The 18,103-nt window shown below is 39.0% G+C and overlaps 1 protein-coding gene across 1 annotated transcript; it reads left to right on the top strand.

The window, feature by feature from the left end:
• Positions 1-759: 759 nt before the first annotated feature.
• pou2f3 (POU class 2 homeobox 3) lies at positions 760-16,854 on the top strand (the record flags this gene model as incomplete). The annotated part of the gene is made up of 12 exons (XM_083910455.1): positions 760-808; positions 5,699-5,727; positions 7,726-7,827; positions 9,753-9,855; positions 10,694-10,782; positions 10,934-11,110; positions 11,218-11,359; positions 11,452-11,585; positions 12,465-12,629; positions 14,697-14,736; positions 14,823-14,937; positions 16,812-16,854. The coding sequence occupies 12 exons, from the start codon at positions 760-762 to the stop codon at positions 16,852-16,854; spliced, it is 1,188 nt and encodes a 395-aa protein (XP_083766581.1).
• Positions 16,855-18,103: the final 1,249 nt, after the last annotated feature.

Below are 18,103 nucleotides of genomic sequence, written 5' to 3'. Positions count from 1 at the left end.
TCTCTTTTACTGACCTCCATTTAGCTTTTATATAGGAAGAAGGCTAAATAAAGGGTAAATAAAAACCAAAATAAACCAATAAATGCTCATAATTCGGATTTACGTGAACCATCGTGGTCACTTAAAGGTTTTGGATATGCACTGACATTTCTACAGATGTGTAAAAATGAAATATTTCACCTCTTCGTCGTGTACTCTTTCAAAATAAAAGCATGCATCTTTTTAAAATACCAGCAAAACGTGTGTGAAAAGTGTGAAAAGACACTTTTGTTTGGAAAATCAAGACAAAAACTGAGTTTGACTCCATTCACAAACACACACACACACTGTAAAATGCTATATACCTCCATTGTTGTTTTATGCAAATGACGTGAAGCTGGATAGGACACACACCCACACACACAGGCGTATGCAAATGAGGCCATCAGGCCAGTGCAGGGTGTTGCTGCAGAGGTGAGCGTTCCTCCACTGAGGAAAATGCCGTGACGAGCAGCTGAGGATTGTTCAAACTTCTTCTTCTTCAAAGAAACCAGGAGACACGGAGAGGTGGAGGAGGACAGAAACACCTGAGCACCTGAGGTGAGTCAACTACCTGCTCATGAATATTATAAGTAGGGATGACAGACAGTGTGTGTGTGTGTGTGTGGAGGGGAGGGCGCGTTAGAATACACTCAGGATGCTTTTTCCTGAGTGTTTCCTTGATTGTGTGACTGGTTCAAAGTCGCTCTGCTGTGTTTATCATATCACACAGATATTAAGATGAGCGCAGACTCGGTGGATCATTCGGAGGCTGCAGCCGAGCACACAGGTAAGGGTCGTTTTTTATTCCGTCACAGCTGTTTCTGTTTGTTTGTTTGTTTGTTTGTTTAAGTGAAGTGGAGCACAATTCCCTCTTTTTTTTTATTGACACCGGCTGCACAGAAAACCTGGCTCGGTGAAGTCACACACAGTGTTATTCTAACAGTCGTTAGGCTAAAAGATTCATTTGTCGACTTTTTTTTTTTGTAAAAAACGTATTAAAATAATGTTTAAAAAGGGTGAAATAAAACATAAAAGGACGAAATACGAGTAAATATAAATTTTTTTAATCATGTTTTAACGTAATATTTGTACGTTTTTGTGTCACTCCTCACCGATCTTCACCAGGTTGTGGCAGAAGCTCAATTTAAACTTTGAGTTTAACATATAAGATAAGATCAACTTTATTACTATATATTATATATATATATATATATATATATATATATATATATATATATATATATATATATATATATATATATATATATATATATATATATATATATAGCATAGAATATATAGCACCAAAATTAGACAACACAAAATAAGCAAGGTTAATGTCCAGATTACATCAAGATTAAAGCTCAATTTCAGTTTAGTTTCCAGTTTCATTTGAAGCCGTCTGTGTGTGTGTGTTACTGTGGCAGTTGGTTAATGGCCCTCAGGCTGTTTGCTGAGAAACTCTCGCTGTTAAGCGGCTGAGGACGAGGACGACGGCGACGGCCGCGCTCTGACAAGCTAAAAAAAAAAAAAAACAAGGAAGCGGCAACAGAAAAAGAAGAAGAACTTTCATTTAACAGACAGAGAGTTTACAGCGTGTGTGTGTGTGTTTGTGTCAAGTGCTGCACACGCTTTTGTTTCAGAGGAATTTATTAAATTTGTTGACAGACTTAAATATAAAGTGCATGTAAATATTCATGCAAATGAACAACATTAACAGCAGGAAACCAGACTGATATTTATTTGATGATTCTACAACAACAAGGACTCTGACTTGACTTTTGCTTATTTTTTAAACATAAAATGTCCCAATTTTTTTGTCTTGTTGTTTGAATATGTGGCAGTTATTTACACATTTACTGTTGTCATGTCAAAATAGTGCGTTAACAATTTAAAATGGACAAAAAAACGAATCAGTGGTCGCGTGTTTTTGTTCTTCAAAGTCATCAAAGGAGCTTTTTGCCTTTGATGACTTTGAAGTCTGCATCATTGATCCTCTCTATAAGATCAAAGACAAACTGTCTTCAGCATCATTATAATCATGATAATCATGTGTTGGACAGTTTGACGAACGGACAGACGTTCTTTGACGGACAGACGGACGTTCTTTGACGGACAGACGGAACGTTCTTTGACGTCCACAGACGGAGAGACGAGCTTATATTTATGCCGTCGCTCAGATTGTCACAAATGTCATAGAAGAATGACTTACTAACGTCTTAAAATGATGATATTGACTCTAGTCGATCAGGAACATATGCACCCACACGTGTTTTTATAGATATGTGAAGCTAAAAGTGGCTACGTACTGTTTTTTAGCAACACTGATTTTAAGGGCTGTTTCACCCTCTCTTTTTTTACTCGGTCATATGAAGAATAAACTTAAAATCATATATTTTACTCATAAAATTTGTTATAATTGACTAAAAACGCGGTTTTCTATGAAGGAAGTGACTTTGACGTTGACTTTTTGTCAATTTAATTCACTAATTAAAGTCCTTTATCTCAGATCCACTGGCTGAGGTTCTACTAACAGTAAAAACCTGTCTGTATGTTTTTGGCCGATGTGGCCCTGTAACTCTTTGTTTTCTTCTGTTTTTTTTTTTATTATTATTTTTAATTCCACTTCTCCAAACTGACCCAGGCTGACTCTGTGCCTTTGTGCCACTCTCTAAGGTCACTGCAGTGTCGGAGAGAAGTGCTGCTCAGAAGGCACGTACTGTATTAGAGCCTATTCTCTCATGAAGGCAACAATGGCTGAAGCTTTTGGCAAGTGATCGTTTTCCACCACCCACCCACCCACCCACCCACAGCTGGCACGAGCCCAGGCTCTGCAGCACAGACAGAAACAGACTTTTGACTTGTTTAGGATCCACGTGAGGCGCCGTAAAAAAAAACTTTTAAAAAACAGCCACAAGTGCAGGGAAAACAAAGTTGGCAGAGGATTGAGTGAGGGCGCCACTGTGTGCAGGGCCAACTGTGAAAAAATACACAACAGAGACAGAAAAAAGGCAAAAAAAACTGAATAATTCTGCACGAGCTGTAGTTAAAACATGTTTCTGTGTAAGTAAACAAAACTAAAGTCACTTCAGGTACATGTTTTCACTCGTGGAACAAATGGTGTCAAGACTGAGCTCAGAAAACAAACAATAACAACAATTAACCCTTAAACACACACACTTTAGTGTTTTTGGCGTTTCATTTCGAGTATATTTTCATGCATTTTGTTTAAAATCTATACCAGGTTGTGCGTTTTTCTATCTTTAGTCTGTTGTAAACAAGGTGAACTCAAAAATACTCACACTCACACACCTAAGGACAAAAACGTCCTCATTGAAACTCATTCAAATGATGATTTCAAACTAAAAATAATACAGTTTGCATGAAATATATTGAAAATAATTCATTTATTGTGTTTTTTTTGTGTGGGTTCATGACAAAAACTTGGCCATTTAAGGGTTAAAAAATTGGAAAATTCATTCATATTTGAGAACGAAAGAAAGACGATTTAAATAACTTTTATAGTGTCACATTTCGGTGTTCTCTGTGTGTTAACATAACCTTTTTGAAGGGTTAAAACCTGATGATTCATCAGTCATTCTGCTTCAAATCCTCTTCAAAGATCCTGCAGAGTCCATGAAGTCAATCACAGAGTCCCACTCACTCCCCCTCGTATCCCCTAATAACCCTCGTGGGACGGGAATTACCCTGAACACACAGTGTAGTTTATTTAGACTGAAGTCTTCGGTGAAACAGTGTCAGTGCTCGCCGTGTTGTTTACCCTCAGCTCAGAAACAACAAAATGAATGAGTAAAAAAATGTCCATAGATTTTACAGTTAAAAACTGTGACAGAAAAAGACCGTGAACTTAAAAAGACTATAATAAAAAAAGTTTTTGTAACAGTGAATTACCGTAAATATATGTATTTCCCAAAACAGTCATTTTTGCATATTTTTTCCTTATATAACAGTATTATTCTACTAAATAATCTTGCACTGTAGTAATTATGGAAATATCCCGTAATATTTTTAAGAGCCAAAACTGTTTCTTTTGCAGGGTTTTTTTTTTTGTAAAAAACACACAAAAAAGTTATTTATATGGTAGAATATTGAAAAAAATCAACAACATCAGCAGTAGTTCTATCCTTTTACCGTAATGTAAGAAAAGGTTCTACTGTGTTTATTACGGTAGAATTCTGGCAACCACAGCTGCCAGTTTTTTACCGTAAAAACAACAGTTTTTTTTTTTACAGTGTACGATTAATCAATAAACAAACAAACAATAATAAAGTTAACCCTTAGATGTGTCATCAAAAGCCCCACAATGTGTTCATAAAAGAATATTTTATTATACAGGTCTTATTATTGTTTTAAACCAACATACATAGCAAATTTTAATGATTTTTTAACATTTTTAACACTTAAATTGCCAAGTTTTTGTCACGATACATGAAAAACAGATTGATTTGAATGAGTTTCAATGAGAATGTTTTTGTCCTTAGGCGCGTGAGTGTGAGTATTTAAGTTAATAGACTAAAAATAACAAATAGACTCAAAAATGCTTCCATTTTTAACAACATGCACGAAGAAAGGATAAGACATTTGAGAAATTAAAAGACATAAAGGGTTTAAGGGCTTTAAATAACCCTTTGTTTATGGTAAATATTATAAAACGTATGGAATTAAGATACATTTTCAGTCCCAGAGACTAAAAATTGACTTTTGGTGTGTATATATGTGTGTGTGTGTGTGTGTGAGTGTGTGTGAGTGTGTGTGTGTGCAAACACAGATCAAATTCAGTCTCTCTGCACTGGGCTGATTTGCATGTCTTGGTCATTTTCATACTGGACTTTTGGGCTGTGAAGCCGGTGTGTGTGTGTGTGTGTGTGTGTGTGTGCGTGTGTGTGTGTGTATGTGTGAGTGTGTGTGTGTGTGTGCATGTGTGTTAGTGTGTGTGTGTGTGTGTGTGTGTGTGTGTGTGCTGGGGGTTAAAAGCTTACCGGGCGACGGGTGGTGATGGTGAGGTGAGCAGGGGGTGGGGTCGAGTCTCTGTGTGTGTGTGTGTGTGTGTGTGTGTGTGTGTGTGGGGTATTTGCATTGTGTCTCCAGCAGCTCCTCGCTCTCCTGCCTCTCTCTCTCACACACACACACACACACACACACACACACACTCTGGTCCTATTTGACATTCAAATGATGGGAGCTTTATCCAGCAGCAGACGCATGAACTCCTCTGCCTCGCTGTCATCTAGAAACACAACAACAACAACAACAACAACAACAACGACAACAACAACAACAACAACAACAACAACAACAACAACAGAGCAGTACTTCAGATTAATAATGTCAGAACTGTGTCAGAGGAAAAATCAGCAAAGAAAAGTAAAGATTATAAACACTTTTATTATAACAGTATTATGAATCATTTTAAATACACTGACAAAATACACATACATCAAGTTCTATAATGAAGTTTTACGTGTAAAAGCGTTCATAATTGATTAAATCATTGTTTGTTTGGTCTATAATGAGATATCTCTCTCTATAAATACTTATATTTATGGAGTAAAAAGTGTGGTATTTTTGAGGGACCGTGTTAAAAATATGGATATTATTATATTATCTGTGTTCAGTGGTTTTAATACTTTTCTTTTTCTCCTTTTCTGAAATTTAGAGCAAAACAGCATCAACTTCGGTCGACAAGTGAGTAACAAAGAAACAAAGTGTTGTACATATATAAACACTTGCTGTGTGGATGTGGATTTTATGAATGGAAACAGCAGCAGTGGTTGTTGTAGTAAGCAAAGCATCGGGTGAACCATATGTATATATAATATAATATAATATAATATAATATAATATAATGTAGTGATAATGGAGGCTTTAAACAGCAGGACGTTGTAGATTTTGGCAAATGTAACTCAAACAGCAGAAAATATATGTGTATATTTACTGAAGATTCATTTTACTGATGGATTGATATACAGTCAAAGTGAAGATTTTGATTTTTCACAATGGATTTTTTTGGGATTATATTCCAAAGTATTTGGAATTAAACGCTGTTTGAAGTATATAGTAATATATATATACATATATATATATGTATATATATATATTAATTTCTGAACACAGCTGGTGACAGGAAGAGCGATAAAAGTTAGACGAGAATTAGAGCAGGATAATAAAAGGAAGTTAGAATCTCTGGAGGAGATGAACATTATACGTCTGAATTTTAACAGCCGTGTTGAGTCATCCAGCTATAAAACAATATTTGGTTTGGCATATTTAAGAAAATTAACAAAGTGTCCTCGTCGTCTCCTCCTCTGAAAGTGAATGTTGTGGAAAAAAAGTTAGTTTATTAAGATTATTATGAGTTTTTATGCTTTTTAGACAGTATTTCTTCAAGTTTCCATGGTCAGAATGAAGGTTTTACCATTTTGAATCTTTGAAAACATCATGTTTTTGTGAATGTGAAGCTCAGATCAATCACACATTCAATCGTATTTAAAAGAAAAGAAAGTAGTTTTTGCTCAGGTGTGTCGATATAGTTAGTGAAAATGTAAAGAAAATCATTTAAAAAAAAGGGTATAAGACACTTTATAGCCTCTGTATATGCGTTTGAACAGTCATGCAGCCTTAAAGCAGCAGCCTTAAAGCAGCCTTAATGCAGCAGATTTAAAGCAGCCTTAAAGCAACCTTAAAGCAGCCTTAAAGCAGCAGCCTTAAAGCAGCCTTAAAGCAACCTTAAAGCAGCCTTAAAGCAGCAGCCTTAAAGCAGCCTTAAAGCAACCTTAAAGCAGCCTTAAAGCAGCAGCTTTAAATCAGCCTTAAATCAGCCTTAAAGCAGCCTTAAAGCAGCCTTAAAGCAGCCACCTTAAAGCAGCCTTAAAGCAGCAGCCTTAAAGCAGCCTTAAAGCAGCCTTTAAAGCAGCAGCCTTAAAGCAGCCTTAAAGCAGCAGCCTTAAAGCAGCCTTAAAGCAGCCTTAAAGCAGCCTTAATGCAGCAGCCTTAAAGCAGCCTTAAATCAGCCTTAAAGCAGCCTTAATGCAGCAGCCTTAAAGCAGCCTTAAAGCAGCCTTAAAGCAGCCTTAAAGCAGCCTTAAAGCAGCTTTAAAGCAGCCTAAACGCATGGTTTTTGCGTCGTATTTTCTTCCTGTGAGAATATAACGTGTGGTGATATAAGTTCAGTAACGAGTCTGTATTCTTTGGCAGACTCCACAGCGACGCTCCACTGAAATATAAACAGCCCAGAGCCACGCGGATATGGTACAAATGTACTTTTATCCAAGACATAACGTTCAAACCGACGCTAACATCCCGGGGACAAAACTACCTGCTGTTGCCGCCGCTCCGCAAAACACATCAAATAGTTTGCAGCTATTTGGATACTTCTCCAAACAGGCTTTTTTTGGCACTCAGAGACTTCAGCTCCAGCGCTCACGGCCTTCAGGAAGTGCCGCGGCTCTCCGGGCCTGGGATGGGATGAGGGGGGGGGGGTATTTGCATAATGGCTTTGCCCGAGGGGGAGGAAAAGTGTCACAACAGAGTCCGTCGGTCTTTGTGCAGCGTTCGCTGATCAAACTCACAGCGTCGCAGTTCAGACGATGTTTGCTCAGGTGTTCGTGCAAGCTCATGCTCCATGTGCACACGACACGATTCATGACGATAATGTCACTTTTTACTGTGTGTGTTCTGTTTTAGATAAAGACAGAGAACATCAACGATTCACCTCACTTAACCTCCTCACTGAAGACATGTCACCTGACGCAGAGTTCTCCAGTGCCTGTAGGTCAGATGCCTGGGGTAAGACCCTGAAACACTCACACACACTTTATATACAGTGTTTAAGAGTTTTTAAAAGCTTTATATTAAAGTAGACGTAGAGTCAGGATTGCTTTTTATTCAAGTTAAAGTTAATATCCTGAAACTGTGTGACCACTTTTCTAGTGTTGAGATGTGTTTTTAACACTGTGAGTTCAGAGGGGGAGGAGCTAAGTCACAGAGTACCAGATTTAAATACACTCTTAGAAATAAGGGTTCCAAAAGGGTCCTTCAACAAGGTCTGAGGTTCTACCTGGAACCATTTGCTTTCCTGAAGAAAGGGGTTTTCAAGGGTTCTTGGTAACACTAATGGTTCCAGTAAGAACCATTTTGATCCAGAGAACCCTTTAAAACCCCTTTCCAGAATAAAGGGTTCCAAAAGGGTTCTTCTACCAGGGCTGAGGTTCTACCTGGAACCATAAGCTTCTGAAAAACCCTTTCCTGAAGAAACGTTTTTTCAAGGGTTCTTGGTAACACTAATGTTTCCAGTAAGAACCATTTTGATCCAGAGAACCCTTTAAAACCCCTTTCCAGAATAAAGGGTTCCAAAAGGGTTCTTCTACAAGGGCTGAGGTTCTACCTGGAACCATAAGCTTCTGAAAAACCCTTTCCTGAAGAAACGATTTTTCAAGGGTTCTTGGTAACACTAATGTTTCCAGTAAGAACCATTTTGATCCAGAGAACCCTTTAAAACCCCTTAAAGGGTTCTCAAGCCGAAGAACCTTATATGGTTCTACTTAGCACTTTTATTTCTAAGAGTGTAGAAACAAGCAGCAAGTATTAGATTCTATTCAAACTTTAAAAAAGGGAAATTTTTTGTCAGTAAAATTCTACTTAAAAACAAATATAGTCAGAGGGAACCAAGGGTTCTTGGTAACACTAATGGTTCCAGTAAGAACCATTTTGATCCAGAGAACCCTTTAAAACCCATTTCCTGAATAAAGGGTTTTAAAAGGGTTCTTGGTGGAACCATTAGTGTTACCAAGAACCCTTGAAAAACCCTTTATTCAGGAAAGGGTTTTTCAAAAGCAAATGGTTCCAGGTAGAACCTAGGCCCTTGTAGAAGAACCCTTTTGGAACCCTCCTTTCTAAGAGTGTATATAAGTCTGGTACTCGATGACTTAGCTCCTCCCCCTCTGACCTCACAGTGTTAAAAACATATCTCAGCAAAAAGAGTTCTCAAGCCGAAGAACCTTATATGGTTCTACTCAGCACTTTTATTTCTAAGAGTGTAAATAAATAAATAAATAAAAATAATTTTAAAAAAGGATATAAGACACTTTTTAGCCTCTGTATATACGTTTTAACAGTCATGCAGCCTTAAAGCAGCCTAAATGGTTCCAGGTAGAACCTCGGCACTTGTAGAAGAACCCTTTTGGAACCCTCATTTCTCACTTCTACTTAGCACTTTTATTTCTAAGAGTGTAGAAACAAGCAGCAAGTATTCGATTCTATTCAAACTATAATAAAAAAGGGATATTTTTTGTCAGTAAAATTCTACTTAAAAACAAATATAGTCAGAGTTGTGCTTTTTAAAACCTTTGCTTAAAGTGAAATAAACAAGTTCATAAATGCACCTTTATCAGCTTTGAAAGTAAAATTCTACTTAGAAACAAATACTTTGAAGAATATAGAACATATTTTGTATAATATTACAGCAAAAATAGTGATAGTACTTTAGTTTACGTCACATAAAGGACTTTATTTATTTACTCCAGCAGCACGGAGTGTCAGCACTTTAACTGTGCTGCAAAAACAACACGTTTTAAGAAGGCAATAAATAGAAGTATTGAATAAGAAAGTACATGAAGTGTGTACTGCGTGTTCTCTCACCTCATTCAATGCTGGTGTTTCTCTATCTCTCTCTCTCTCTCTCTCTCTCTCTCTCTCTCTCTCTCCGTCATCAGGAGTTGACCTCTCTCCACACGATGCAGCAGCTGGTTCTGATGCCGCCGTCTCACCTGCCGTCTCCGTCCTCCTTCCTGCTCTCACAGAGTCCTGGACACCAAGGTGTGTAGTTGAGAACTTTAACACGATATAATGTTAAAGAAAATGCTCTTTCAGTGAGGATACATGAACGAGTGTAGACCAGCGTAAACATGAACGTGTTACAGATGATTTGACACTCATATTATACTGAATTATACTCTTTTCTTTGCTTTAAACCCTTTTCTTTGCTTTTGATAGATGGGTTTCAGATGTAGGTACACTCTTAGACATAAAAGTGCTAAGTTGAACCATATAAGGTTCTTTTTATAGGTTCTATGAGGACAAGCCGAAGGGGGGAGGATCTAAGTCATCGAGTACCAGACTTAAATACTCTCTTAGAAATAAGGGTTCCAAAAGGGTTCTTCTACAAGGGCTGAGGTTCTACCTGGAACCATTTGCTTCTGAAAACCCCTTTCCTGAATAAAGGGTTTTTCAAGGGTTCTTGGTAACACTAATGGTTCCACCAAGAACCCTTTTAAAACCCTTCATTCAGGAAAGGGGTTGTAAAGGGTTCTCTGGATCAAAATGGTTCTTACTGGAAACATTAGTGTTACCAAGAACCCTTGACCCAGATGCAAATGGTTCCAGGTAGAACCTCAGCCCTTGTAGAAGAACCCTTTTGGAACCCTTATTTCTAAGAGTGTATTTAAAGGTCCCCTATTGTGCAAAATCTACTTTTTAATCTTTTAACCTTTATACCAAGAACCCTTTTAAAACCCTTTATTCAGGAAAAAGGGGTTTTTAAAGGTTTCTCTGGATCCAAAATGGTTCTTACTGGAACCATGAGTGTTACCAAGAACCCTCATAAGCAAATGGTTCCAGGTAGAACCTCAGCTCACATGTGTGTGTGTGTTTGCAGCTGTCCTGCAGCAGAACCTGCTCTCCCTCCCCTCCCACAGTCAGAGTGGTCTTCTCCAGCATCAGCCTGGACTGGCTCTGACTCCACAGGTAAGAATACAGAAAATTACATTAAAATTAACCTTTGAATAGAATCTCAAGGACTAAAAGGACTAAAAGGACAAAAGGACAAAAGGACAAAAGGACAAAAGGACTAAAAGGACCAAAGTGACTAACGTAAGCTGTGTGTGTTGTGATCCAGGTCATGAGCCGCTCGGGTCTGTCAGGACCGTCCATGGAGACGCACATGGACATGTCTCACCTGCAGATGTCCAAACACATGTCCGTGCCGCCGCAGGAGGAGCCCAGCGACCTGGAGGAGCTGGAACAGTTCGCCAAAGCATTCAAACAGAGACGCATCAAATTGGGCTTCACTCAGGTAACAGAGCGGGGTCAGAGGTCACCCACGCGTGTAATAAAATATAATAATACTGACCTTTCCACGGCGGTAGAAACGTCCAAGTCTGTGTTTTTCATTCACCGCAGGGAGACGTGGGCCTGGCCATGGGGAAACTGTACGGCAACGACTTCAGCCAGACGACCATCTCTCGCTTTGAGGCGCTCAACCTCAGCTTCAAGAACATGTGCAAGCTCAAGCCTCTGCTGGAGAAATGGCTGAGCGATGCAGGTACAGCACCAGTCGCACAACAGTCACACAACAACAACAACAACAACAACATGTCAGATTAACGCCGATCTGACTCTCTGTCGTCATCTCAGAGAACTCGCCGTCCGACTCCATGAGCAACCCGTCCTCTCTGCCGCCGCTGATGGAGGGATACGGACGCAAGAGGAAAAAGAGGACGAGCATCGAAACCAACATCAAGCTGACGCTGGAAAAACGCTTCCTCGACGTGAGCTTCACGCTTATCTGAGTGTTTAATGTTTAATATCGTGTTTTAAATTAGTGGTGAGACTCTGCTCTTTCATCAGGAACTGAAGTGGCCTTTTAATCATTGACATTTCAAACTACTTTACTGGGTTACATGTCGCATACTGGAGCTTTAACGTATTCTATAACAACAACCATGAGTCGAGTGGATTCAAGGCTCACAAAGAACAAAAACTAGAGGGGTGATAGTCGACGACTACTAATGCTCCATGCGCCCACATTTTTATGCCAATTTTAAAGCAAAATTTGCATAGGCAATGAAGGCCACTTTGGACATGTGGTGTGCAGCGGTGACCTTGGAAATAGGTCGAGGTCACCGATCTTCGAACTTGTTCAAGATACTTGTAAGAGGCATCCACAGTGCCAGTTTGGCAGCAATACAATAAATATTTGTCAAGGTATCGCGTTGACAAGCTTGAAAAGCGCCGGTTTTTGGCTATTTTCCAAGTTATAAGTGCAGCTGTGACCTTGAAAAGTGGGTCAAGGTCACATATCTTCAAACTTGTCCAAGATACTTGTAAGAGGCACGGACAGTGCCAGTTTGACATCAACATGTTGAATATTTGTCAAGTTATCGTGTTGACAAGCTCGTAAAGTGCCGTTTACACATTTCTCACATTTCTTCAAAATGTGAAGGACGTACACGCACAGGAAGGTATTCATTTTAGTCTGGACGGACGGAACGGTGCGAACGCTATATGCTCGGAGCATAAAAACACCCTCACAACACAAGAACATCACCACCGGTTGCCACAGGCAGCTGCACGAACATTTCCATATGTAAAGCAGGAAACCATTCATTCATCCATCCATCCATTCACTTTTTTCTTCTCCCCTCCAGAACCCCAAACCAAACTCTGAGGAGATCACGCTGATCTCTGAGCAGCTGTCCATGGAGAAAGAGGTGGTCCGGGTTTGGTTCTGCAACCGGCGTCAAAAGGAGAAGAGGATCTACTCGCCGGTGACCAGTTTGCCCGTCAAGTCTCATCACTTTAACTCCAGGATGGTGAGCACGTCTCACCTAACACCTAACGCTGTCTCCTATTGGACGACACCAGCTGTCAATCACACTGGTGTCCATCGACTGTATTTTCCTCTTCCATTCAGCTCCATCTCTAACACTCTTAGTCCAACATAATCACTGTCCGTCCTCTGTCCTCTTTCTGTCCTCTGCATGTGACCAAAACATCTCAACCATGACTTTATTTCCATACTGTGCAACCTGAGCTGTCCGTCCACTACACTCTCTGCGTCTTCCCTTTCACTTTTGCTGCAGCGCTTCTGTCTCACATCGTCACTTTTATGGAACCTCCGATTCACTACAGTTTCACGTCTGCATTGGCGTCCTTGGTCGAAATGCCAGAAGACTATGAACAGAAAAAAGGGACAGGGCACTGGTTATAAACAAGTGACATTTATGGGCGATTACCAGGGGTCTGCAACCTTTAGGATGAAAAGAGCCAATTTTATCGTCTCTCCACCCAAATAAAATTCATTCGGAGCCGCAAAAAAACACAAGATAAAGATAATAACACGTATAAAGTTTTTTATGCGGACAAACTATACACAATAGTAATAGTCTCTTTCATTTATGACATTTTAAGAACCGCGACATGTTCAGTTTATACCCGACCCAACTATTGTCTCCATTGTTTTATTGTTTGTGGCAAATTAAAGAAATTTAAATGAACCCACTTTGAAATAAATGAAGCAAATATTTGGATTGCGCGTTGTTCCTCAGTAATTAATTTTTTTCGGTTTGATTTTTTGAAAAAAAAATTCGGTTTTTCTGAGTAATTTTTTTTCTGTTTCTCTGAGTCATTTTTTTCTGTTTTTCCGAGTAATTTTTTTTCTGTTTTTCATGCAAATTTTTATTTCCCTGTTTTTCAGAGTAGTTTTTTTTTCTGTTTTTCAGAGTAAATTTTTTTTCTGTTTTTCGTGCAAATTTTTTCCCCCTGTTTTTCGGAGTAATTTTTTTTCTGTTTTGTCATGCAAATTTTTATTCCCCTGTTTTTCAGAGTAATTTTTTTCTGAATTATCGAGAACTCTTGCTATGGTACACACGCCGCCGAAGGCGATTCCGGCGCCTCAGCTGCACACTGTGTGCATCCAATATTTTCAGCAGTCTCCTGATCATCTCTTGAGTCACCACGTATAGCCAGCCTGCATTTCAAATGCATCATCTTGTATCCATGGAGCACGCCATATCTGTCCAACTGATCCTGGAGAAAGATTGCTATGTCTAGCAGATCTGAACGGGCTTTTCCTTCTGAACAACCGCAAAGTCTGCAGGTGCCAAATTAATGATAATACCATCTATCTGACTTAAAGACAGGACTATCTCCCAATGTCTTAAACCCAGATCAAAGTAAAACTTGATTAAACTAAACAAGCAGTCCATGTTGTTATAAAAAAAATTACTCCGAAAAACTGAAAAAAAATGACTCTGAAAAACTGGGGGAAAAAATTTGCACGAAAAACAGAAAAAATATTACTCAGAAAAACAGAAAAAAAAATTAGACAGAAAAACAGAAAAAATATTACTCCAAAAAACAGAAAAAAAAATTACTCCGAAAAACAGAAAAAATATTACTCCGAAAAACAGAAAAAAAAATTACCATGAAAAACAGAAAAATAAATTACTCCGAAAAACAGGGGGGGAAAAATTGCACGAAAAACAGAAAAATAATTACTAAAAAAGAATTAGACAGAAAAACAGGGAAAAAATATTAGTCAGAAAAACAGAAAAAAAATTATTCAAAAAATCAAACCGGAAAATTTTATTACTGAGAAAAACAGGATTTTTTTTTTTTTCAAGTGAATGCAATACGCTTCCGTAAGGACACATCCAAACATGTACTGAATATCAAATTTTACGTCCACGTTGGATGTGATGCACAAGATATTAAAACGCTTGATCTCTTATGCTACAAGGAGCCACTGCAGAGTGGCTGAAGAGCCACAGGTTGCAGACCCTTGGTCTATACCAACCATCCATCCGTCGCACACGTGTCAGGACTGTATATGATAATATAACCTTTGCAGAATAATCTCAAATGTGTCACTTCTGCAGGCAGCGTCCAGGTCCTATAGCCCTCTGACTTCAGGCGGAGGTAAGGTTATGATTCACGTATTCTTATTATTCTGTCGTCTCCGTGTGTTCAAAACAAAAGTCATATTTGAATCTTTTCCCTTCCAGTTTCATCAAATTCGTCCCCGAACAGCTTGAGCCGTGAGGCGTCTCCGAACAGCCTGTCCTCTGTCTCAGTGTCTCTAATGTCTCAGGCTAATCCCACGTCCTACAACACACCCAGGTAAGAGAGACGCTCGCCTCACCACCACAGCGCCCCCTGTGGACTCATCTCATTATTATTGTTAGTACAAGTTAATTATAATAATAATAATATAATTATCGAAGGACTACGATAATATTGTTTGTCTTGTGAAAGCGAGACGTGTCATTCTCGTCGTCGCTGTTGGAATATGTTGAATTTTATTTGTAGTAAATTAGTATTTAAAGATATTAAACAACAAAGTCGGTAAGTAGAATGACAAACAGCTATAAAAAAAGAGAGATTAGACACAATTAGAACGTGTATTATGGTGATTATCACATTTACAGCAAAGGACTTTTTTTACAGACGAGGTACACAAACACTATACAGAGATACGCTGCGATCTCGTGGCGGGAAATGTAGTTTATGGCCAACGCACGCCTTAAAGCAACCATAGAATTATTTTCAGGGTCTCTGCAGGTTTCAACCTGTCAAATTTAAGACTTTTCAAGACTTTTTAAGACCATAATGAATACAATTTAAGACCCATTTCACATCCATACTGGCAAAAAAGTAAAACAAATTGTTGAACTTGCAATTTGGCTTCGCTGTGGGCTTTCATTAAGTTTTCTCCTCTGCTAAGCTAAGCTATAACACACCGCGGCGCGCGCCCAGCAAACTAGCTAGTGTTTCTGGATAAATTCTCCCCGGGCAGCACAGGTGACCTACTTTAGTTCCGTGTTGTAGTTATTGTTGTTATCGCATCCTCAAAAATAGAAACATTTCAAAGCGAGACTGAACTTTATGCATGTTTTAAATAAAAGTAACGTTAATAGATTTTTAAGACTTTTCAAACTTGTATTTAAAGTGATAGTTCGGAATTTTGGACATAAGACCTATTTTCCAACTCAGCCGGTGTGATGGAGACGTCTGGAGACGTTTTCAAGAAATTTCATTCAGTTCTTCTTCGAGTTGCCGAGTTCGCTGATGCTATGGCTAGCGCAATTCAATGGTACCTGCTAGCATGGCATTAAAAACACTCATACCGACTCCACAGTGCACCCGAGGCAAATCGATTGTAACGGCAGACTATCGATGTACATATATGTGTTGATAGAATGTTTGAAATAATAAAACCAACCTTGCAATTTGAAGGATTTATGTCTCAGCAGCAGCAGCGCGTCATACTTCCAGCAGCGGCGGACTGATTCCGCTGCCGGAAGTATAGTGCTGAGAAAGTAGTCCCTCAAAGATCCATGCGATGCGACATTAGTTTTGTTTCAAATATTATTCTATCAACACAGATATGTACATCGATAGTCTGCCGTTACAATCAGTTTGCCTCGGGTGCACTGTGGAGTCGGTATGAGTGTTTCTAATGCTATGCTAGCAGGTACCATTGACTTGCGCTAGCCATAGCATCAGCGAACTCGGCAATTCGAAGAACTGAATGAAATCTCTTGAAAACGTCTCCATCACACCGGCTGAGTTGGTCTTATGTTCAAAATTCCAAACTATCCCTTTAAGACCTTTTATGAGGTTTTAGGAGAATTTATGAAATTATTGGATTTAAGACTTTTTAAGACTTTTTAAGACCCCACGGATACCGTGTATTTTAACACAGAGTTTTGAGACCAATTCATCACTCGCGGGCCACTTAAAATGACGTGGCGGGCCACATCTGGCCCCCGGGCCTCGAGTTTGACACGCGTGGTCGTCTTAAAATGAGGGAAACTGAACCGAAGCCTGACACGACGTGCGCTCCCTGCAGACGTCCTAATCTCTAACCCAGACACAACTCAAGTTAAACAACGTTAAGATGAGCCACAGAAGAGTTAAAGAGTGAACGGAACGATGCATGTGTTTGTCTAGGTTAATAATCCCGTGATAATAATCTCCCTCTGGCTCCTCAGCTCCTGGTACCGCACTTGGAATTCTGCTGCATATCATCACTGATAAAACAGGAACTCTATCTCTGGGGGGGGAGGAGGGGTTTATTTTTCCGCCCTGTTATGAACGGGGATCACAAACCACAGGTTTTAAACGTCAGCGGAGAGAGAAGAGAAAGAGCCCAGAGCTGTTTGATCTGTGCATCACGTGACGAACTCTTTCCTCAAACACGAAGAAGACACGGAAAAAACGACAAAGTCTCATAAACTCTCCACACTCAAAGGATTCACTATAAGATGCTGTTGTTTTTTCTAACGTTTGTATGATTCTAGTTTATTCTAAGCTGCATGACTGCGAGCCTGTCTAAATAAATGTGCAGTCGAAAGCCTTTTAAGTTCTTTTAAAGGTGGGGTTTTTTTAGGAGATTTTTCACTTATTTTAGATCCACTACAAGACGCAGATGCAGTCTGTGGATTGAATTTTCTCGCATCATCGTCCTCGTTACAGGGAGATAACTGTGGTATGACCTGCACTTACTGATGTCACTCATAGACTTTCTCTTTTTAAAAAAAAGCTCAGGTATTTTCTACGGAACAGGATTGAAACCACAAGTAAAAAAAAACTATTTGGAAACAAAGATAGAAGATACAAAAAATGACATTTGAGACTTCAAATCTACACCTTTGCGTTTGTGAATAGAGTAAAGTGAAGTGTGTGTTTACGACAAAGACAACGCTGCTGGCTCAGGTGATCCCACTTTTTAATATATATATAAATACTGTATAGATATATATATATATATGCAGTGCTTTGCTTGCAACTGATACGGGTTCATTTTTGTGGGTTTTCTATGGGATTGACGGGCAACAATATTCACTATCATAAGACTGTGAGGAAACACTGACCTCTAGTGGTTCACCTCAGAACTCCTGCTGCAGACTATCACGCCTCGTTTTTTTTGTCGTTTAGTTGCTTTTGTTCCAAATTATTTCTCTTTGTACGCGACACCGGACTCCGAACTCTTCATTTGCCGAAACAAAAGCGACCACTTTACATTTTTACGTCCTTTAATATCACAATAAATACTGTACAGGTTTGAAGTGAAGAATTAAGTGGAGAAACGATGTCATTCCCTCAGGGAATCATTTGGATTTTTTCCAGGGAATTGAATAATAATAACTTGTATTTGCTGTCATTAAACAGGAGATGTGTGCCCTGGCTTTCATGGGTTTGTTTTTTTTCTTCTGTCAAATATAAATAAATCGAGATAAATGCTGTATTATTGATTTGTGAGCCTCAGGGTTTGCTGCATGTG

Source organism: Microchirus variegatus (assembly GCF_963457635.1).
Source record: "Microchirus variegatus genome assembly, chromosome: 2".
In the NCBI taxonomy this organism is placed as follows: domain Eukaryota; kingdom Metazoa; phylum Chordata; class Actinopteri; order Pleuronectiformes; family Soleidae; genus Microchirus; species Microchirus variegatus.
Note: the sequence above shows the minus strand (reverse complement) of the source record. Positions and strands in the feature narration are given on the sequence as shown.